At 46.4% G+C, this 23,825-nt stretch overlaps 1 protein-coding gene across 2 annotated transcripts; it reads left to right on the top strand.

Moving 5' to 3' along the window:
• Nucleotides 1–993: 993 nt before the first annotated feature.
• Nucleotides 994–23,819, top strand: LOC139764555 (ionotropic receptor 21a-like). 2 transcript variants are annotated; one of them, XM_071691330.1, is made up of 11 exons: nt 994–1,507; nt 2,076–2,221; nt 3,485–3,578; nt 5,498–5,653; nt 6,581–6,728; nt 9,523–9,683; nt 11,759–11,910; nt 12,780–13,089; nt 14,613–14,771; nt 20,892–21,035; nt 21,548–23,819. In XM_071691330.1, exons 1-11 carry the CDS (start codon nt 995–997, stop codon nt 21,764–21,766), a joined length of 2,202 nt encoding a protein of 733 aa, XP_071547431.1. In that variant the 5' UTR covers nt 994; the 3' UTR covers nt 21,767–23,819. The 2 variants fall into 2 exon arrangements, with proteins under 2 accessions (XP_071547431.1, XP_071547440.1); XM_071691339.1 differs by lacking the exon at nt 14,613–14,771.
• Nucleotides 23,820–23,825: the final 6 nt, after the last annotated feature.

Genomic DNA, 23,825 nt, shown 5'->3' on the forward strand with positions numbered 1-23,825 from the left:
CAGAAGTTGGTGGCTGTGCTTGGAAGAGTGTGTTAAAGGAGGAAGTTGCGAGTAAATTTGGTAAAAACAAAGTTATTAGGTTTAGCAGAGTTAAGGGACAGGTTAATTGGGGTGTCAGTTTGAATGAAGAAAAAATGGAGGAAGTGAAGTGTTTTAGATACCTGGGTGTAGACTTGGCAGCGAAGGGAACCATAAAAATGGGAGTATAGGATGGGTCAAGGGGTTAAGGATCTGGGAGCACTGACGAATGTGTGGAAAGAGAGATTGTTATCTGGGAGGGTAAAAATGGGTATGTTTGAAGGAATAGTAGTTCCAACAATATTATACGGTTGCGAGGCATGGGCCACAGACAGGGTTGTTCGGAGGAGGGTGGATGTGTTGGAAATGAAATGTATGAGGTGGTTTTATCGAGTAAGTAATGAAAGGGTAAGAAACATGTGTGGTAACGAAAAGAATGTGGTTGAAACCGATGAGAGGGTGTGTTGATATGGCTTGGATATATGAAGAGAATGCGTGAGGAGAGGTTGACAAAGAGGGTGTATGTGTTAGAGATGGAGAGAAAAAAGAGGACCGGGAGACCATATTGGAGGTGGAAGAATGAAGTGAAAAAGATTTTGAGCGATCGGGGTCTGAGTACGCAGGAGGGTGAAAGGCGTGAACGGGTGAGAGTGAAGTGGAACGATGTGGTATACAGGAGCTGACGTGCTGTCAATGGACTGAATCAGGGCATGTGAAGCGTTCAGGTTAAAAGATGGAAAGGTTTGTGGAGCCTGGCTGTGGTTAGCGAGCTGTGGTTTTGCTGCATTACACATGACAGCTATAGAGTGGATGTGAGCGAATGAGGCCAAGTCTCCTTTACCATGAGTAGGAGCCAGGGGCAGGTGTAAGTCCTAGTCGCCCGTGAGTGAAGATAGTCCAGGTGGCCATGTGATGTGAGTGAGGGAGAACCCAGAACACAGGGGTTGACTTGAGGTCTTCTTGGTTCACAGATATAATGATGAAGTCGGCTCTTCTGCTGCTGACGTTGTGCATCAACGTTTACAAGGCTGGAGGCAGTTCGCCTGCAATGCCCTTGAAATGCGTATCTTGTCTCTCTCAACTGGAGGACCATGGTGATCTTGTAGTCCCGGAGGAGCCATTTGTACATAGCCTCAGTGATGGTCATTCTTATTCAAGCTTGGGTTGGAATCCTGCCACCCTGCATGAGTCTCCTGCCGTGTCCCCGGACCACCCCAACCGCGATGGGTCGTATCCTTCAGAGGCAAGTTTCACCAAGAGCCGCAGGGCGTCCCGAGCGGCGGCCTGGTCACTGGGCAGGCTCCGTCGCCTGTCATCCTCAGCACCCGGCTCCTCCTCCTCTGGTCCTGACGATGCGTCCCTGGCCCGTCTTCTGGTCACCATAGTTAACATGGAAATGAAAGACTGTGTGTTGGTGGTGGCCTACGACTATGGCTTCAGGGACTCGGCTGCTCTGGAACAGCTGACGTTGCTGCCCAACCCAAGACAGGTCAGTCTTTATGACGTATGTAAGCACCGATAATGTAACCTTTACTGAGACGCACAGTTACTAACCGGACTTTCATTTCTACGCTGCAGTGACACTTGACGTGATCCTCTGTCCTTACTTTATGAATAGATCTATAATAACGGGAACAGGGACAGACATATCGTATACAGCCATATAGTGACAGCTCATAAACAAGCCTCTGTTCTTCAGAGAACAAAGTTCACTCGTTTCTCCTGTCTGAAACCCATCTTTATCACCACTTACCCTAAGCCCATTTTTTTTTACCCTACCCTACACTTGTCATTACTACCCATACCTTACCCTACACCCATCACCTATCCCTATCATCTTTACGCTCCTCTCCCCCCCCCCAACCATCCATCAGCATAACCCTTCCCTCCACTAAACCTGTCGTTTAGACCTTACCCTGTGTTCTCATCCTAACCTTTTGCCTGCTTCACCTATACTCGGCACTCACCCACTGACCCATCTCCATCACAAAGCATTCACAGTTTTCCCCCTCTCGTTACCGTGTGACGCTGCCGTGTTTGGTGGTGTGACGGGTCAGGTGGTGGCTGTGACGAGCGCCGACGACCTACGTGGGATAGTGTGGGAGGCGGCTCAGTGCCGCGGCTACCTGCTCTTGCTCCAACAGCCTCGGCCTCTCCTCACCTTTGCCAGTTATGGGGATTACCTCTGGGACTTCCGAAGCAGGTGGGTCTAGCGCACAGTTTACACACCAGCTAACATGTCCCTTTATGCACATTGACTCTCAAACTCCTCCTTTCACACAGTCTCCTAAAGTCAGTCACCAACTTCTGCAGTTTCTCACTTGAGTCTGCCACCAGCGCTGTGTCATCAGCAAACTACAGCTGACTTACTTCCCAGACTCCCCACAACCCCTACAAACTGCATACTCGCCTCTCTCTCCAAGATTCTTAAATTTCCCTCCCTCACCACCCCATCCATAAACAAGTTAAACAACCACGGTGACATCACACACCCCTGCCGCCGTAGACCAACCTTTACTTGCAGCCACCCACTCTCCTCTCTTCCTATTAGTACACATACTTTACACCCTTGATAAAAACTTCTTCCTGCTCCTAGCAACTTTCCTCACGCGTCATATATTCTTAAAACCTTCCACAGAGCATCTCTATACAAATGATACAAAGGAATTCAGACAATAACATATCCATTCGGCCCTTTCGAGGCTATTTGTGATACTAGAAAAGATCAGAAACCTGCTCACTTCTTCACTTGAAGATGTTCTATTGATAGAAGGACAAAGTATGAACAACTCCTGTGCAAACTTTCATATAGTTTCCTAGAAAACTATCCACTATGTAGGATCATAGGACTAGATGCGTAGTGACGTTGTGTGTGTGTGTGTGTGTGTGTGTGGGGTGTCAACAGAACAAGTAAGGAGTGAGTGCTGAGTATCTCCTGTATGGCAGCTGCATGCTGGGGATGAAGGGGTCATGTCGTATGTTGTACTGGTGGTTGTGATGCGAGAGAGGTGGATGGTGTCGGCACTGGAGACAGGAGAGGATAAACTGGTACGTGGCTGAGGAGTGCGGTTCCAGGTGGGAGGTGTACGGCTGGTGGAGTGGTGCTTATGGCTGAATTAGGAGGGAGGATCTCTATTATACACAGGCGTGTAAAAGTGGCATTTCACCCTCAGTGTGAACACTTGCAGAGGGAATCCAGTTACACACACACACACACACACACACACACACACAAAAGAAGGAACAGAGGGGGGCCAGGTGAGGATATTCCAAAAAAGGCCCAGTCCTCTGTTCTTAGCGCTACCTCGCTAATGCGGAAAATGGCGAATGGTTTAAAAAATATATATATATATATATATATATATATATATATATATATATATATATATATATATATATATATATATTGTCTTACAGGGCGACAGAGTAAGAATTGTCTATATAGATCTTGACCTATTCTGTCCAGGTACGTGGTGGTGGGGCTCACCAAGTCGGACATCCTGGCCCTCTCCCACACCAGGAAGGTGGCCAAGACCGAGAACCTGGTGGCCATTGTCAAGGTAAGGGTCATTAGTCAGCTGTCATCACTGTAGAGGTCACCTCTGCTGATCATTATGATGAAGGTAACGTTACTCGGTGGTCATCGCTGAGGTAACTGATGATCGTCATGAAGGCAACGTGTTGGCCACCATCACGGTCAGAAATGACCTGCTGGCCTTCATGAGGGGAACGTTCACCTGCTGGCCATCATCAAGGGAACGTTCACCTGCTGGCCATCATCAAGGGAACGTTCACCTGCTGGCCACCATCAAGGAAACGTTCACCTGCTGGCCATCATCAAGGGAACGTTCACCTGCTGGCCTTCATGAGGGGAACGTTCACCTGCTGGCCACCATCAAGGAAACGTTCACCTGCTGGCCATCATCAAGGGAACGTTCACCTGCTGGCCATCATCAAGGGAACGTTCACCTGCTGGCCATCATCAAGGGAACGTTCACCTGCTGGCCATCATCAAGGGAACGTTCACCTGCTGGCCATCATCAAGGAAACGTTCACCTGCTGGCCTTCATCAAGGGAACGTTCACCTGCTGGCCTTCATGAGGGGAACGTTCACCTGCTGGCCATCATCAAGGGAACGTTCACCTGCTGGCCATCATCAAGGAAACGTTCACCTGCTGGCCTTCATCAAGGGAACGTTCACCTGCTGGCCATCATCACGGGAACGTTCACCTGCTGGCCTTCATGAGGGGAACGTTCACCTGCTGGCCTTCATGAGGGGAACGTTCACCTGCTGGCCATCATCAAGGGAACGTTCACCTGCTGGCCATGATCACGGGAACGTTCACCTGCTGGCCATCATCGAGGGAACGTTCACCTGCTGGCCATCATCAGAGTGAAGACCATCTGCGGGCCAGTTGGTCTGGAAGGGAGGCAAAGAAACTGGTATTTAAGAAAAAGAACTGTTGAGTTGATGATATTTCCAGGTGATGCCTCCAGACCATGAGATACACAGCCCAATCTGCTGACGGTTGTTGCCAGTGGAAACTTACCGTAGTTTCCGGATCCTTGATGAGTAATGGTTCTTGACACCGGAAAGTTGTGTTGATGGACAGAGTTTCGTTATGCTCTCGACCGGGTGACTGAGGTCGATTCTGAATGTAAGGATTTAGGTAGAGGACGCTGGTTGGCGAGGTCGTTTATGTCACGACCAACGTGATTTTCTGTCGTTTGTGTTTGTTCTCTTCTTTACGGAGGTCATGGTCGGTAATAAGACCGCAGCCTTTAAGAAATCTTGCGGACTTCCTCAAACTGTGTCGCCTAAATGTACTGGCTGTTGGTCCTGCTGATCATTGTCGGTTGTGGTACAGTGTCCAGGCTGGCAGATCAAGGTAATGGTCTGGTCCTGGCGTGTGAAGTTTATTGAGGATGTTACTCATCGTGCAAGAAGCACTTGCCTCTATACGTTGAGCTGAAATCCATAAAACATGAACATCTTATAATATTTTGAATCGGTCGTCTGTTGTGTGGCTTGGTGAACGGTAAGCAGTTAGTGGGAGGTAGACGGTGATGGTGGATGGCTCTTAGTGTGATTTTTTTTTATAATAATTACTTTTTCTTGAGCAATTTGGTCTGGTGGCTCGGGAGTCTTGATGGCCGCTACTGATGCCATGTTTATAATGCATTGATGTTTGCCTGGCACCTCGGTTCATTATGGTGTGGGACAGTTAGAAAGGAGTGTGGATAGGAAGGATAGCCATTACCAGAGATTAGAGGCAAGAGGCGGGCCAAGATTTGCCCGTATTTCCGTTCATGTGACATATACAGCACAGGGCCCCATGACGCACTAGCAAGATGTAGGGAATATTTTGAGCAAGAAAACGTCATAGTTTCACCAGCTCTTGTCTGGTTATATGGCGTAAGTGTGCTGGTGATGATAGGAAGCCAAGTCAGTAACACAGGTGTTCGTTCGTCCCTACAGCAGTCAGAGCGACGCGGTGAGTGGCGTCTGTACACCAGCCAGGTGGTGTGGTCGGCCACGCTCACTCACGTGGCCACTTGGCGCTCCGGACGCTTCACCGCCGACCCCGATCTCTACCCGGACAAGCTGGCAGACCTCCACGGAGCTGTCCTCACCGTAAGGTCACACTGCCTTTTATGCGCATTGATTGTCACACAGATCCTCTCTCTCTCACCTCAGAGTCAGGCTGTGGTAAACTAACTGACTGACCTTTGTGGCGATATCTTCCTAGCACAGTCAGATGGCTTTACCCTGCAGACCTTCACGGCACTACCAGTAAGGCCACACTGCAGCACACTAAGTTCACGGCGCCCTCCTTACGCCGGGTTCATACTGCTTGACCCGTGCTGCCACCACACAGTCTCCCTAGCGTGGACGTGTAGTGGCCAAGCAGTGTTCACGATGCTCTACTCATGACAGGATCACTAACCTCCACCTCCATCGTGCTATCCTCAGAGGAAGACACACACTGATGCACCTCACTGAACACAACACTCCCGTGCTGTCCTCACCACACAGGTCAACAGGTGCCACAGTGCTGACTTCCAGCGTGCTGTCCTCATGGTTAGGTCACACTGCTGCACTCCACTAACTTCCATCATGTTGTTATCAGCACCGTACGTTTATGCCAGTGCGATTACCTGTCTTGCAGTATACGGCGAAATGTGGAATTCAGTGTTAAGTCCACTCATTTTTTTCTGTTGAGGAGTAGCTAGTGAATTATCATATATTTATCTCATTCTGAAAGATCCACAAACACACACACACACACACACACACACATATATATATATATATATATATATATATATATATATATATATATATATATATATATATATATATATATATATATATATATATATATATATATATATATATATATATATATATTATATCATCTCCATTGAACTCAACAGTGTAAAAAATTAGATTATAGCATTGGATATGCATATCATTAAGTCACTTTCATTATGGTAAGTGTTGTAATAGCCGCGACGTTGTGTTCACCGTCCCCGTGCACCTGCGTTGGGTGCGGTCCAGGTGGTGACGTTCCAGTGGGAGCCGGGCGTGTTGTACCGGCGGGACCCGCGCCACGGCTCACGGCTCCGCTACGGACGAGACATCCAGGTGGTGACCGCCCTCGGCCACGCCCTCAACTTCTCCCTCCAGTACATTGAAACTCCACCAGGTAGGTCTCCGCCATCACCTCACGTCGCTACAGTTGTGTGAATTCCTCCTGGACCTTTCTTTCCGCTGGCTATCATACCCTAAGGGTCGTGCTACCCTTATAAAGGGCCTTACTCACGTTTTCAGTGGGTTAGCTTGATAACAGACAAGAGGCAGGTGTTGGGCGGAGTGTAGCCCACGTGATGACGTACACTGGGTTGAAAAAAAAAAGGATCCTCCGGGATGGATCCGATGAATTACGAAATGATCAACACACGGTGTGCCCGCGTTGTCTCGGTGGAGTTAGCAAGTGTGAATGTGAGACTTGTTTTTTGATGATTATTGCAGCCCCGCTTTATAGTCATTTCCATCAAAATACGAAGTCAGTACGAAGTTTATAATGGCAGATAAGGGGAAACGTCACTAGCAATCAATATATTATAATATCGTAAAAGGTAGGCCACCAGTGTGAGACCAGACCAAGGAAATTTCTCAGAATCCTTCGTTCGTATTGTCTTATTGTGTCATAAAGAAGTGGAATTTTTTTTTTTTTCGTGATTTTCGTGAATACACCAGCGATAGATTTGACTATGTGAGGTTCGTCTGTCCCTACGATCATTTTTTTTTTCTCTTTATCTAGTATTCAGAAGTGCTCATTCGGTTTACAGTGGGGAAGGGGGTAGTAAGGGTCTTCTGTTCACAGTGGGGAAATGGGTAGTAAGGTTCTTCAGTTCACAACAGTAGGGAAGGAAGTAGTGAGGGTCTTCTGTTCACAGTAGGGAAGGAAGTAGTAAGGGTCTTCTGTTCAATGTGGGAAATAGGGTAGTAAGAGTCTTCAGTTGTCAGTGGAGAAGGGGGTAGTAGGGACGTAAGGGTCTTCTGTTCACAGTGTGGAAGGGGGTAGTAAGGGTTTCCTGTCACAGTGGGGGAGGGGGTAGTGAGGGTCTTCTGTTTACAGTGGGGAAGGGGGTATTAAGGGTCTTCGGTTAACTTAGATGGCATGAAGTAAAACTTATACAGAAATGATTTCAATTGGTTGTGATGATTTATCAGTTTTCTCTTCACTTTACATCAGACCAAGAGAGTGATGTCACATTGATGTTTACTCAAAAATGAATAAACTAATGCTGGAATCTTTGTAGATTGAAATTCCATAATTACGCAGCTCCTATATGTATATATATATATATATATATATATATATATATATATATATATATATATATATATATATATATATATATATAGTGTTTTAGATATCTGGGAGTGGATCTGGCAGTGGGTGGAACCATGGAAGCGGAAGTGGATCATAGGGTGGGGGAGGGGGCGAAAATCCTGGGAGCCTTGAAGAATGTGTGGAAGTCGAGAACATTATCTCGGAAAGCAAAAATGGGTATGTTTGAAGGAATAGTGGTTCCAACAATGTTGTATGGTTGCGAGGCGTGGGCTATGGATAGAGTTGTGCGCAGGAGGATGAATGTGCTGGAAATGAGATGTTTGAGGACAATGTGTGGTGTGAGGTGGTTTGATCGAGTAAGTAACGTAAGGGTAAGAGAGATGTGTGGAAATAAAAAGAGCGTGGTTGAGAGAGCAGAAGAGGGTGTTTTGAAATGGTTTGGGCACATGGAGAGAATGAGTGAGGAAAGATTGACCAAGAGGATATATGTGTCGGAGGTGGAGGGAACGAGGAGAAGTGGGAGACCAAATTGGAGATGGAAAGATGGAGTGAAAAAGATTTTGTGTGATCGGGGCCTGAACATGCAGGAGGGTGAAAGGAGGGCAAGGAATAGAGTGAATTGGATCGATGTGGTATACCGGGGTTGAAGTGCTGTCAGTGGATTGAATCAGGGCATGTGAAACGTCTGGGGTAAACCATGGAAAGCTGTGTAGGTATGTATATTTGCGTGCGTGGACATATGTATATACATGTGTATGGGGGTGGGTTGGGCCATTTCTTTCGTCTGTTTCCTTGCGCTACCTCGCAAACGCGGGAGACAGCGACAAAGCAAAAAAAAAAAAAAAAAAAAAAAAAAAAATATATATATATATATATATATATATATATATATATATATATATATATATATATATATATATATATATATATATATATATATATATATATATATATATATATGTGTGTGTGTGTGTGTGTTTTTGGCAGTCCGGATACACCCGGACCACCCAGCCTTGTTTTGAATATAAAAGACGGAGCTCATTCCATAGAAACGTAGATTTGTTACATATGAATTCCTTTCCTTTGATATGTTGTTTTTCGCTTAGGTAGATCTTCTTTCGCAAGTCCTTCTCCATTTACTTTCTGATTATCTTTTCCTGTGTTTTACTCGTCAGTGAAAGTGAAAGTGGCAACTTCCTGGTTTCTTTCTTCAAGACAGATACGACAATTAACCTCTTTCACACCCTTGGCACTTTGACTTCCTTCAGAAATATTGAGCAACATTCCAAGGCGTCCTGTCAAGCGTACGTACGTGCACACTACTTCCTCAGCACATGTGGAGAAACTTCTCGAGAACTATGAGCCTCATATTGGTTGACACCCTTAAGCAGGAGGTTTATATCTTTTCAAGCCGTTTTAGGGATTTTCATGACCTCCTCCCTATACCATCCCACTAGCGTTGGGATTACAGAGCCTTTCACCGTGAAAACACTTTGGAACTTACTGTTCGGTTCCCCTTACTGAATCTCTTTATCATTGTTTGACTCTGTGCCTCATATAACCTTAGTAGAACCCATAAATACCGATGGGATGTGATCAAGTTGTGAGTGACGACCTGTGACGTTGTCTCCTGGTGAAGGCGAGGTGTGGGGGACGCGGGTGGGCAACGGCTCCTCCTGGAACGGAATGCTGGGCTACATGCAGCGGGCCGAGGCCGACATAGGCGCCGCCAACGTCTTCATCACCAACATCAACAATCGTCTCGAGGTGGCCGACTTCAGCACGCCGTACGACGCTGACGTGAGGCTGGTTGATGTTGGTTCTTGTGTCTGTTGATAAACACGTCTGCCTTCCTCAAGCACTGGAGACGTAACGTATAGCACGGCTTGTTGTGTTGCAAAGATAAAACTGCATCCTTAGTCACCTCTCTGACTCCATATGAAGTTCTTAAAGCACTTTACTGTTGTGGCTGTAGTTTAGTTTTGACACCCTCGTCCTTGATTCTTGTATATATATATATATATATATATATATATATATATATATATATATATATATATATATATATATATATATATATATTCATTTTGCTTTGTCGCTGTCTCCCGCGTTAGCGTGGTAGCGCAAGGAAACAGACGAAAGAATGGCCCAACCCAAGCAAGGATAAGCGAGAGACTAAATTAGAGGTGGAAGGATGGAGTGAAAAAAATTTTGAGCGATCGGGGCCTGAACATACAGGAGGGTGAGAGGCGTGCAAGGAATAGATGTGGTATACCGGGATCGACGTACTGTCGATGGACTGAACCAGGGCATGTGAAGCGTCTGGGGTAAACCATGAAAAGGTCTGTGGGCCTGGATGTGGATATGGAGCTGTGGTTTCGGTGTGAACGAATGTGGCCTTTTTTATCTGTATTCCTGGCGCCTCCTCGCTGAAGTATTTCTTGACGGAAGAATCGAGATTATCTGTGTAGATGCAAAATATTGATAAAGTGTGTGGTAAGGGATCGTTATTACCTCTATCTTTCCTTCAGCTATCACGGAACATCCCTGTTTGTTCGGTGTAATCAATGGATACGGAGGAGGTTTTAGTGTCAGGATCTCAGACTACTGCAAGATTCAGCATTCATCCCCCACTATTCACCTTTCCCTCCGATGGTGGGTGTCGCCAGTGCCAGGCCAGGTGATAGACTCTTGTGGTTCCGGAGAACATGGAGACAAGTTTCCATTTTAGTTCCGAGAGTCTTTTACTGTTTTTCCACGTTTCAAGGAAGGAGGCGTGAACTGGCTTGAGACAGAGCTGATGTATTTCACTCGGTTAGGGATGGTAGTGGCAGTGGAGGGAGGTTAGTGGCAGTGGAGGGAGCGTAATAGTGGTGGAGAAAGGGTAATGGTGGTGGAAGGAACGTAATGGTGGTGAATGGGAGGTCGTAGCTATGGAGGGAGCATAATTGTGGTAGGGAAAAGGTAATGGCAATTGATGGAGGGTAGCTTTAGTGGTGGAGGGAGGATAGTCAGGGTAAAAACCTGCGTAGCTTAAGGTAAAGTTATTGGACAGAATGGTTTAGTTTGTCCTCCTGTGTGGGCAATATCCATGGTCGTCCAGAAACCATATTTCCATCTCCTGTTATCACTTTCATATATACGACCCTCAGCCTTCCTCCCACCCATAGTCTTCACCATGGCTGGGAGCCCTCCTCCTCAAAGGGTTTTACACAAACGATGAAATCGAGTTTACACTTGATGTTGAGCACGACGGTACGATCCTTGCGCATGACGGTACGATCCTTGAGCACGACAGTACGATCCTTGCGCATGACTGTGCGATCCTTGAGCACAACAGTACGATCCTTGCGCATGACGGTTTTGATCCTTGAGCACAACAGTGCGATCCTTTAGTATGACGGTACGATCCTTGCGCATGACGGTACGATCCTTGAGCACAACAGTACGATCCTTGCGCATGACTGTGCGATCCTTGAGCACAACAGTACGATCCTTGCGCATGACGGTACGATCCTTGAGCACAACAGTACGAACCTTTGATATGGATATGATATCAAAGGTTCAAGGGTCGTACTGTCATGCCCGCGAGGTTCAGTCATCAGGCGAGGTGATTGCCACGACATCACCAAGCCCCGGGGTGTTCCCAACCCTACCTCCCGTCAGGGGCGCCCTTGTGTCGCTAGTTACGCCAGAGAATCATACATAATGACCTTAGTAAAAACCCAGGACCTAGACCTATCCTGACCTAACCAATAGTCTAGCCTAACTAACCAGTAAGTACAGGATCTGGGAGAAGGTCGACGGGGATGATTGAGTGGATAGCTACCTCCAAGCACTAGAGCCTGGCTGACATATCGCTTCCACATGCACAGATGAGCTGCTTCCTGGCCCGTCAGCCGCCGCCCCTGCCGCGCTGGCAGAGGATCATATACCCCTTCCAGATGGAGACCTGGCTGGCTCTGCTGGTGGGGATTGTGGTGAGCGGCCCCGTGTTGCAAGGCCTGGCCCGCGCTGGACACGCTTGGTGAGTATATACCCTGACCTGACCCTGCCTCTCCTGTTGTTATGTGCCTGTACGGCCCAAGATCGGGCCCTCTGTACAGCCCAGGGAGGGAGTGTTGCACTAGTGGGACCCTCTGTACATCCTGGGGAGGGAGTGATCCACCGGTGGGGCCCTCTGTACACTCTGGGGAGTGAGGGTTACACGTATTGGCCTTCTCTATGGCCTAGTGTGGGAAGGTTATGCTAGGTAGGGGCTGGGAAGGGTTATTCTATTATACCCTTCTGTACAACTTAGAGAGAAAGAGAAAGGATTTTGCTAGTGGGGCCTTCTGCACAGCATGGGAAGGAAGTATTGCATTAATGGGACAGACCTTCTGTACAGCTTAGGAAGGGAGTATTGCACTACTGGGACCTTCTGTGGTGGGAGGATCACACATGTGAGGCTCTCTCTACAGCCTGAAGAGGAAGCATTGCACTAGGGAGTATCACAGCCCGAGGAGGGAGTGCTACACTTGTAGAACCTCTCGTCCACAATTACCATCAGTATTTCCTCACTCTTATCTGATTTCTTATGCAGCGTGTCCTGTCGTGTCGCGTTGATCGGTTCCAACTTACTTAAAAGAGAGAGAGAGAAAAAAAAGAACAAGAATTCTTGATATTATCTTTTCCCTTCATTGTTTCCTCTAACGTGAAGAGGGTCATGTTTGCCGACTACCTCTAGCTTAATACCTTTAGTTTAGGCTTGATCATTCTTACCTTCTGTGGACCCTTTCCAAGCTTTGCTGGAAGCTCTTATTTGGGTCCATTACATACTATAAGAAATTTACTAAATATTCTTCTTCTCTCTTTCTCTCCTTCCTCATTACCATCATGTCTGCCTTCCACCTGCAGCGGAGGTGAGAGTCGTGACCTACTGTCCCTCCACTCCTCCTGGTTGTACACACTAGGGCTTCACACTTCGGAGGCGCAGGCAGCAGTGCCCCGCCGGAGGAGCACCCAGGTGTTCGTGAGCTTCCTGTGGCTGTACACCATCATCGTCACCACAGCCTACCGCTCCAACCTGACCGCCTTCCTCACAGTAGCCAGGCAACCTCCCACCATAGACACCATCCCCCAGCTCTACGCCTCTGACATCCAGGTCTCCGGCGTCGGTGACTTCTTCGGGAAGGCTTTGAAATCGTCAGAAAATCCCTACCTGAAGGTACAGTTGAGACAGTGGTACATGTAATGTTAAGAGTTTGCTTTTCATTCCTCTGTTACGTGAAAGACTGTTTATAACCACTCTGATTGGCATATCATTCCATACGGTACAACAATCCTGTTGAAGAAAAAGTACTTCGCCTCTGTCGAGGTAAAACGTTTGCCAGAAAATTTATATCCATTACTACGAGTGACTTCAGACGAATCTGTCCTTAGCTAGCTCGTTCGAGCGAGATTATTGAAGCCTTTAATGATTCTGAACACCTGGATTAGATCACCTCTTACTCTTCTCTTTTCTAAGCTAAGTGAATTAAATTCAGGTTGTCGACTCCTAGAATTTGTTTCTCAGGACGGGATTCATCTTGGTAGCTCGCCTCTGTTCTCTCTCTATTTTGTGTATGTATTTTTCATGTAGGGTGACCAAAACTGGACATGATATTCAAGATGGAGATGCGCCAGTGAGTTGTAGAGAATGAGGATTATATCCATACACTTAGATTTGAAAGGCTTACTGATGAATCCAAGAATTTTGTTCGTCCATTGTCCTGCTTCTGTGCATTGCTCACTTGGTTTTAGGTCACCAGAGATCATTACACTCAAGACTTTTTCTTCGATGTACCTTTTGCAGCTCATTGAAATTCATACTGTAGCTTGCCTTTTCATTTTTATTCCGATGTGTACAACTTGGCACTCATCATTATTAAAATCCATTTGCCACCAGTGTGCCCTATTCACCGTTTTGTCCCTGACAGTTCGAATTTCTGTTGTAGATTCATTCCCAACGTAGAATCGTCCGCGAATTTCGGTAGCCTAAAATTGAATATATTTTTGTTTGTGCATTTTTTTTTCTCAACTTCTCTGTGTTATTCAAAAGAAATTTTGCTGTCAGCTCACACAATTATTAATGGTGGGAAATACCTGAAGCCAGAGTTAAAAGATATATTTCACCACATTTCCTAATTGGTCATAAGATCGTGGAGTGTGTAGCTCTGGCTACGTTCCTGTCCTCCTGGTAACTGTTTGGGAATTCTTTGATAGAGAGATAGATAGACGATAACTGACACATTACCTCACAGTTTTTTTGTGTTTGTGTATCCCACTATGAAGCTACGTAGACCCCTGATGTATGACACTTTTCTCATAAAGACTTTCAGAAGAAAGTATAGCCAGTGAAGTGACATTTTTCCATCAGGATACAAGAAAGGGAAAACCAGACTAGATGGTAAACAGTTCACTCTGACACGGTGCATCACACGTCGCGAGCAATGAAACCTTGAGTGTGCGTGATGTCACCGGAGATTGATCTATAACCATGTTGACTATCATTTTTGTGATGACGTCGCTAGGCTGAAGCGCCCTTCGGAAGATGAGTAGCGGTCGACTGATGGAGTGAAAATGATAAAAAAGATGAATACCGCCGTATGTCGTTGACGATCTCTCCTCCACTTGTCACAGAGAGAGAGAGAGAGAGAGAGAGAGAGAGAGAGAGCTAACAACTGATGGTTTTGTCTGTGTCGTCGGCAGGGACTGTCGGAGCGGTTCCAGGAACACCGCCACCTACAGGAGCTGTGGCCCCGGGTGGCGGCCGGCCTGACCGTGTACCTGGAGACCCGCCGACTCCATCAGTACTTCATCACCATGAACTTCTCCTCCCGTGGCCTCCCCTCCATGAGGATCATCAAGGTCAGGCCAGGCAGCTGGGTAGAGTGGGGACCAGGGCATATGTGTGATGGGCTGGGGTGCAACGGGCTCTGCTCATTTTTACACGACTGAGGAAATGTCTTCCGTAATCTTGTTCGTCTTGAACTGTGTGTAAGATGCATGGTTATACGATCAGTGTGGATGTAGACAACCACGAGTGTGATGTATTGTCTTATTAAATGATTACATGAGCAGTTAATCAATAACTTTTGGTCTTAGTTATTACTCACGAAACGAAACCTGCTCTATTTTTTTTTTATCTAACTCGGTCATCTAACGGCAGTTGAGTAAGTTGATAACCTTCCTAGAGCCATGATAACATCAGGTCATGATCCAGTATGATAACCACACTTCCATGACTGTCATGAAGTTCACTGGTATACCGGCAGATACCACTCTGGCTCCCACTAGTGTACTCACACATGTGTGTCTGGCTCCCACTGGTGTACTGACACATATGTGTCTGGCTCCCACTAGTGTACTCACACATGTGTGTCTGGCTCCCACTGGTGTACTGACGCATATGTGTCTGGCTCCCACTGGTGTACTGACGCATATGTGTCTGGCTCCCACTGGTGTACTGACACATATGTGTCTGGCTCCCACTAGTGTACTCACACATGTGTGTCTGGCTCCCACTGGTGTACTGACACATATGTGTCTGGCTCCCACTGGTGTACTGACGCATATGTGTCTGGCTCCCACTAGTGTACTGACGCATATGTGTCTGGCTCCCATTGGTGTACCGGCATACCGGCAGATATCTGTCTGGCTCTCTGGTGTACTGACACATACCAGTCTGGCTCCCCTGAGAAGGAGAACATGACTTTCCTCTCCTGACCGATACCGTGCATGAGCCGCCACCAGTCGTGTGGGTCAACATTTTGGTGTGGTGTTCAGCGAGACGTGATGGCTACATACCTGTTCTCTACCCGCTGAACTCGACCTGATCACCACGGTGTTAACCCTGATGGGTCGTGTCAGAGCCAAGCCATCGTACCCAAGGGTCGTGCTTGAGGGGTAGGATATATCTTGATTATTATACAGGATGAGATACTCGGGGATTATTGTACTGAGATGTATGAAGAGCAGATACTGAAGACATTGGATAAACTTCTGGTTCTGTTAACTCAGATTAGTCAGCCAGGGTAGACAGTACAGTACTTACAATATGAGGTCTTTAACTCTTATCACTATTTCAGAACTACTTTGAAGTTAATGGTATTCCTGTAAGTATTACGTTATCTATCTAGTGGTATGGGCACACAAGCAGCCAGCTCTCCGGAGCAAAAACCAAAGTAATGCATATAGAAGAGGGAAAGTGAACCAACATTGCGGCGTAGGGCAAGCGGGTCTAGTTTGAAAGTTATCCTGGGAGCGTTTATAAGTCGGACCGCTTTAGACTTAACTAGAACTAGAACCATCCTAGATATGAGAGCAGTAGTCCATACAAGTACTGTATGGAGTACACCATGGAGTACAGTTGATCTATATGCGGAGCAACTTTTTTGGCAGAGAGGAAATTTCGACATCTCAACAGGACTCCCAGTTTCTTAGAGGCAGACATAGCTATTTCCGTAATGTGGGCTTTTCAAGATAGAGTGGATGTTATAGTAATACCAATTACTTTCAGTGAGTCAAGAGGTGGAATTACAGAACCGTCGAAGGAAGGAGGAAAGTTACGGATAATTTTCGATGGAGAGATGGAGGCATTAAACTTAACCAGATTTCGTCTTCACCATTGAGATATCCTGTCCATGACTGCAGATCGAGTGAGAGAAGGAGCATAGTTGAAGGATGCGGATGAATGCAGTGTTAAGTCGTCGGCGTATGAGTACACTTGGTTATTTCTGGAAGAAAGGAAATCGTGATGGGATGATGGGATGATGGCCAGAGAGTAGTAAGATTGGAAAGAATATCACCAGTGGATCTCACCTTACTGGTGATCAGATAAAAAAAAACTGTGTGATTCAAGATGTCAGAGAATATGGGAGCTGAGGAGGGATTCAAGGACTTTGGAAATGGTAGATGTCAAAGCAACAGGACCATAATAAGAGGGGGTTAGAGCGTTCACCCTTCTTATGGATGGGATTTACCAATGCTTGCTTCCGTGAGCGAAAAGTTCTGGATCCAGGAGGAACATCAGATGGTGAAGAAATGTTACAGTCGTCCAAGGTGGTGTAAGAGAAGAAACGGAAACCAAAGAGAGTTGCTTTGTCTATGGGCGAGACAGCCATGGTGCCGTTAGAACGGGAAAGCGAAAGAAAGGTAGAGCAACAGAATGTTTTAGCGACGCTCGTAGCTAAAGACCAGAGAAACCTATCAGTGGATGACGAGGAGAGGTTATCGCACTCCCTTTCTCCATCGAATCACAAAATTCATGGAAATTAAGATGCGAGGTAATCGTAACCCTAATACTTGGAACACGTATAAGCACGATGGAATGACTCTTGGGTATGATGGTCCGACCTTTGACCTGACCCTTACTAGCACAGGTCAAAGGTCAGGCTTGCATTACCAAGGGTCAAGGTCTTGTGTTCAGGGGTGGCCCCATACTCCTCACGGGGTGTTAGCGTGCGTACCACGACCCGCGGAGCCACTCTTGGTGAAGACGGACTCCACTGCGGACAGTAACCCGGGCCGGCCGCCAGCCAGCAAGGTAGGCCTCCCGGTTATTCTCGAGAACACGGAGGCCATGACCTCGGCCCATGACTCTGCAGATCGTGGTTCCGGTCAGTACCTGTACAGCTCGTAATTCCGGTACTTGAGTGCGCAGGTCGCAGTCCCGACCCATGACGGTGCAGGTCGTGGCCCCTGTTGCTTGCAGCCACAGGTCGTGACCACACCAGCGGGCGAGTCACGGAGGACTAGGTAAAAACGATCCCAATTTCTAGCAAGAGATTGAAATAAGTGAAGGGCGGGCTCATTGTGTAGAGCAAACATGACAGCTTCCTTTAACACGGGAGGTCGAGGGACGGTCGGAAAAAATATATATTGAACAGCTGACACCATGACGCTCTTGACGAAGAAAGAAAATATGACGAGAGCCATCATGAATTTAGGGAAAACAGAGAACCAGACACAGCAACTGACCTTACATACGAAGAAATTAGGAGACGCATTGCGAAACTGAATACAAAGCAGTACCATCACCCAAGATGTCTTAATAAGGCTTGACAGGGTATGGCATCACGGATTTAATCATTCAGTAATGAAGCAATCTACTAGCCTGCTTCACTTCCTTAGGTTCATAACTCTCTGGTCTGGGAATGTGAGCGAGAAGTACTTCTCATACACGGATGCAAGTTGAAAGTGGAGTTCCTTATCGCCGACAATATGCATCATCTATGCAGCTGAATTACGAACTCCAAGATGTGGAGAGTATGTAATGTATGCTGACGACTCTACACAACTAGTTAGATAGGAAGGTAAATGTAAACAACTGATAACAAAAAGGATAAAGAAGGCAATGGAAAACATTGATAAGTAAGAATAGAAGATAAGAATACAGACTAATAAGAACTTCCATGTAATCCACATGAGATAAAATACCGGATCGAGTCATCACAGGTAACGAACGATAAAAATACGTCAGCGAAGGAAAATGCTGGGTCTCAAGCCTCAAAGGAACTAAGTAACTGGCCATCCTAGGGAGGAAATATTAAGATAACCTACGATACATCAAGAAGAATAGTAAGATATCATTACTTATGTAACGCACTGGTAACACCACGTCTGGAATACACACCGATTGCATTTCACACAAGGCGCCGCACTAGCCAACAGAACTTCCACTCCATCCACCCAGAACAGTGCAGTAGGAAGAACACCCAGAACAGTGCAGTAGGAAGAACACCCAGAACAGCGCAATAAGAACAGCAAAGCATCAACTTTCTGCACACAAAGCATTAGCTCAACAAACAAGATAGAAACCGCTGACTTTACGTATCAACAAAAGAACCAAGAATATGCGAGGTGGAAAAAACTGACAGTAAAGAAGATCCTGACATGATGAAGGTAAGATAGGCACGTACATGTTGGCCAAAAAGCCTGACAAGAATAGCAGAGGAGCCTCAGCCCATTAACACCGCAATGTTGAACGGTAAGAGTAAACAGTTAACGACTCGTGACGCACACTGAACGAAGAAAGACCACTGGCACAAACCACTTCATTCAAACAAAAGGACAGATGTGTCAGAATACAAGAAGTAATTAGAAAAATCAGCTGGCTCAAAATACGAACTGTTGTCAAGTTCCCTCCATATTTCATTTTCTAATCTTTAGGATTCTTTGTTTATCATTTTTCCTTATCTTCTGATATTCCCCACGGGACATATCTCAAGACTACCTGACCTGAACCTGAGGGAACGTAATCCCCCATAAGACGGGAGACTTAACGAAGTGTGTTAAGATGTAGGTGTCGTGACCAGTGCCACCTGAGGCAGTATGTGGCGGGCAGTGCCACTCAGGTCAGCCTCTGACTTGACCCTTAAGCTTAAGTCGGCTCAGAGATTATTACGTCATCGCATCAAAACGTCGTAGCATCGTGTTCAAAGTCGGCACCGTCGTTCTCAGGGGGTCTAAGTGTGTATATCACGACCCGCGGAGCCATCGACGAGAGAGACGGACCCCACCCAGCAAGGGCAGTAACCCGACCGACCGACCGACCCTCAGCTAGCCTGCCAGCTAGATCCGCCGGTTGTGGTCGGGAACACGGGGGCCATGACCTAGATCTATGGCAGTCCAGGTCGTGGCCCTGATCCACGAGTCGTGCGGGCCACGACCCCGATCCATCATGACTGCAGGTCGTGGCCTCGTTCATCTGACTGTTAGTCGTAGTAGCCCCGGTCTTTAAACTGGCCAGGTCGTGATTCTGAACAGTGACTCTGCAGGTCGTGATCCAGGTACCTGTCTGTACAGGTCTTGGCCTTGATCTTCGCCAGTCTGCCTGAGGTAAGGGGAAGGAAGTCTGAAGGAAGGGCTGTGAGCGGGGAGGGCAGGAGACCTGTCTTAGGGTAGACTGGTACCCTGTTACTCTCGCGTCTCGCCACTCCTGCCGAGAGAGGGAACAGATCGCCCAGATGAATCCGGTCAGACGTTTGCCCGGATTTGTTGCGCATGTGCCTTACGATTCAGATCAAACCTATGTATGTGTAGAATTATCCTGCAGTGACGGCCCGCAAATTAGCAGTATCAATGCTGATTTGTTGTATCATGAACCTACCAAGAAAACTCGAGACAAAAAAATCTGAAGGCGGGAGCAGTGAGAGGCAAGATCAGCCGGGCTCCAGATATGGGCGCCGGTTGACATCTGGAAAATCCAGTCAGTCAGCCAATCAAGGAACTGCATTGATCAGCGTTCACTCCGTCGTGACCCCATTTACAGAGCGATGGCTGACGCCTATGTAAGAGGCGACAAGGACCAGTGTAGCCCGTAGGAATGCAGTGCCGGTGTGTGTGTGTGTGTGTAGGGGGGGGGGAGTCTTAGGGATTGGGTACCAGGATAGGGGTCTGTGTGTGTGGGGGAGGGGGTGAGGTATCGAGGTGTAAGGGAGTATGTAGGGACCTGATGGTTTTATGACAAGGTTATGTGCTAGAGGACGGTAGTAGTGTCCTGAAGTCGTAATGTCTTTAGTGGTGGAGACAGGATGATAAAGCAGAAGGCGCCTCACCAACCATCACTTCCTTTGGCCCAGCAGCCAGAAGGCGAAAATGGCTGAGAAGGAACACCATGTGTTGTGGAAAGAGTATACTGCCATGGAGATTCTACAGATAAGTTTGAGTAGGGAAAGTGCCCTGCTCTGGCTGCAGTGGGGTTCTCCGGGGAGATGGCTGGGATATGACACTCATAAAAAGACGAAAAATATTCCCTACCATGACTGCAGTGGGGTTCTCTGGGGAAGACGACCAAATCTAAAGCTTAAGGAAAATGAAAGTAGAATTATAGAACAGTGCGTAAAGGTACGAGGTTATGTGTAATGGAGAGGGTTGCGAGGTATGGGGAGTGTGTGTGTGAGGGAGACTGTACTAAGGTACTGGGGTACGTTAGTTAGGGTGAGGGTACCAAGGTAAGGAGGAGTAAAACTGACTCGTGTGTTACAGGAATGCTTCGCACCCTACGGCATCGGTCTGGTCACCCAGCGTAGTTCCCCGCTGAAGACCAAGTTCGACCCGCTCCTCCTGAGGATGGTGGAGAGCGGCCTTGTCCAGCAGTGGTTCTCTGAGTCGCTCAGAGTCTCCAAGAACGTAAGCACCTGCTGAGGTTGTTGCCAGGAAGGAACTCAAATGAGATTTATGTAAGAGGATCCATGAGTTACTGCACTAGTTTTAGCCACTTTGTGTATAAGTATGTGGACTTCAAAAGCCTCTCGCTGTATCAGGGACTTACCTATTTTATCCGGCATATTGTGAACAAGTGAATCGAGACACGAGAGATGTATCTCTTCGGCTAATCAGTCCCGTTCTGATCAGGAAATGGTGTATCTTTTTATAACTTTGCTTTCCCGTTAGCTTCTGGTGAGTTCAGAAGGCTGGCTGTGTATGAATGAAAAGTTCTCTGGTATCACCTAAATTCAAGCAAGCATTTCGCTTCAACCATTGTTTATCTAAGCTACAACTGAGTGTGGAAACTTGTCCTCAAAATGAAAGGAAACTGGGTAAATCTATGCTTGACGTATGACCGGTAGTGGCGTAGGTATCAATCTTCATTTATGCTGAGCCGCAAACTGGTTGAGACCTTATTAGTTGCCCTCCGGCAGGATGCCAAGATGCGGCAAGAGCAGCAGGGTAGCGTTCCAGGCCCAGCGAGTGACGAGGAGGAGGATCCTGTTGAGGGTGACAGTGGCGGGAGGTCCATCAGCCTGGACCACATGCAGGGAGTGTTCTTCATCCTGCTGATGGGAAACATCCTCTCCATCCTCACTTTCGTTGTGGAGATGACGGTGGGCAGTAGGCCGAGATGCAGAGGTGGACCCTAGCCTGACCTGCAGGACAGCGAGAGAGGCCCTCACACACACACACACACACTTCCTACGCTTCTCTAGATGCTTATTTGATTCTTGTGCTGATATTTTGATGAGACGATTAAAACTTGTGTAAAAGCAACATATAATTTTCAAAAGGACTAGCAATTACTGGTAGCATTATTGTAATAGCCAATTATGGAATAAAATCATACTCAGCAAGAATTTCCATTCCTGTTTTTCATGATTGGTTTATCTCTAGAAACCTGCAAAGCTGAGGCCAAACGTGGTATTCAGAGTTAGGTAATCAAGGCGATTATTGAAAGTGAGGAAGAGGAAGAGAGGAATCCCCTCTCGCGCGTGGACTGCTGATCTGGGGGGACAAGTATGGCAGGGGATGACGTCATCTGGGAATGTTAGGCAGCGGAAAGGTACAGTATGGGTAGAAATTCCTCCATCCTGGACTGCAGAGAAAGGAGGGGAACGGGTTTGCGAGGACGAGACTATCCCCATCATGAGACTGCAGGCTGGTTGGGTATGGGAGTTGCATCCACTCCCCACTACCCATGTTGCGATCATAGGTCAGATCTGGGGAGGAAGATACAGGGGAGAGAACCCCTTCATCATGTGACTGTGGCTGTGTAGAGCCTTTATCTTGGGGATAAAAAAAAAATGTGAGATCATACCGGAGACGGTAGGAAGACTGCTAAACGATGGAATAAGAAGCAAAGAAATGCAGTGATCTATTTGAGAATCACCGTAGGATAAGAACATCGGAAATGATAAGATATTGAGGTTGGTGAAATAAAGAGATGCCGGAAAGGATACACACACAATTATCAAATTCAGTAAAGAAGAAAAATGAGCTGTTATAAAAAAGATGCGAAAAAGTTGGTTTGAGAGGCATCCAAGATAGCGGAAGATAAGATTTTTTTTATCTTACATTAGAGAAAAGTTAGCTCATCGGAAACTGTAAGAGGAACTCATGAGCGTAGAAGGAAACTAGAAACACGCCTGTACACAGAGAACGGATAATTTTACAGAGCAAGAGAGGCAGAATAAGAGACCTCATGAAGGCCCACGGAACTGAATAGTGAGAAAAACATAAACTGGAAACATACGAAGACTAACAAAACTAAGATCAACAAAGAAGAATAATGACTTACTGAGGAAAATGCTGATTAGTTGTTTGGTCTCTAATGTTATCAACTGCCAGGATTATTTAGGCCGTCAGTGTCAAACTGCTACACGAGAACAACTGAAAGATCGTTATCACCTTCTTCAGGTCCTGAGCATACTACTAAAGCCATGTACGTTTTCATTGCGTATGTGGCCGTTGGGAAATACTGTGTTCCTCGCTGGCATAGCATAAGAAATTTGAAAAAGCAAAACTGTAGATAACACAAATGAATACTGCAAATATGAAAATCCTCAAAGATTACATAAGAAGGAAGACTAATGATTGTGTACCCTTCGGGGCACTCGGTTACGGTGTTCAGACACCTGCTCAAATCAGTTGACTTGGGATGAACACTGGTTTGGTAATCTCCATCATGAACCCGGATGTCTACACCTGGAAAGGGATCTTATCTTGTCCACACTTAACTCATAAGTGAATCTTTTTACTTTCATTTATTGCCTTGTCAATCTCTTACAATCATTATACTCTATTCATGTCTCTTTAAGATAGTATTTTGTTGCTTTTATCCATTCATCTTTTCCTTGCATTCTCATTTCCAGTATTATTCTTCCGAGGAACTTGTATCTATCTTCATTTATGGTATATGTTATACAAAGAATGTGCCTTTCTGTTATCTTTCATCGTGGATGCTCCTATTTCTCCTCTTGTGCTGTTCCCTGCGTATAATTTGGTGCTTCTGAAAGCTGCCTTCATAACAAGAATTCAGCATTTTAGAGTATGTCAGTTTTATTTACGCATTGTATAGATTTACATGCATAATAGATACAAAATAACTGGTAAAACTATTTTTTTCTAGTATTCATTTCCATATAGCAGATCTATGATATGACCAGGTAAATCATGTTTCCATCCGTTTTTGGCTCTTTAAAAAAA

Source organism: Panulirus ornatus, chromosome 4 (assembly GCF_036320965.1).
Source record: "Panulirus ornatus isolate Po-2019 chromosome 4, ASM3632096v1, whole genome shotgun sequence".
Classification (NCBI taxonomy): Eukaryota; Metazoa; Arthropoda; class Malacostraca; order Decapoda; family Palinuridae; genus Panulirus; species Panulirus ornatus.

What these genes read in the sequence shown, in the direction of transcription:
- LOC139764555 (XM_071691330.1), top strand. Translation starts at nt 995, where the DNA reads ATGATGAAGTCGGCTCTTCTGCTGCTGACGTTGTGCATCAACGTTTAC. An exon ending in TCCACGGAGCTGTCCTCACC is followed by an intron (nt 5,654 to 6,580) that starts GTAAGGTCACAC and finishes GGTGCGGTCCAG; the next exon opens with GTGGTGACGTTCCAGTGGGA. An exon ending in GCCCGCGCTGGACACGCTTG is followed by an intron (nt 11,911 to 12,779) that starts GTGAGTATATAC and finishes TTCCACCTGCAG; the next exon opens with CGGAGGTGAGAGTCGTGACC.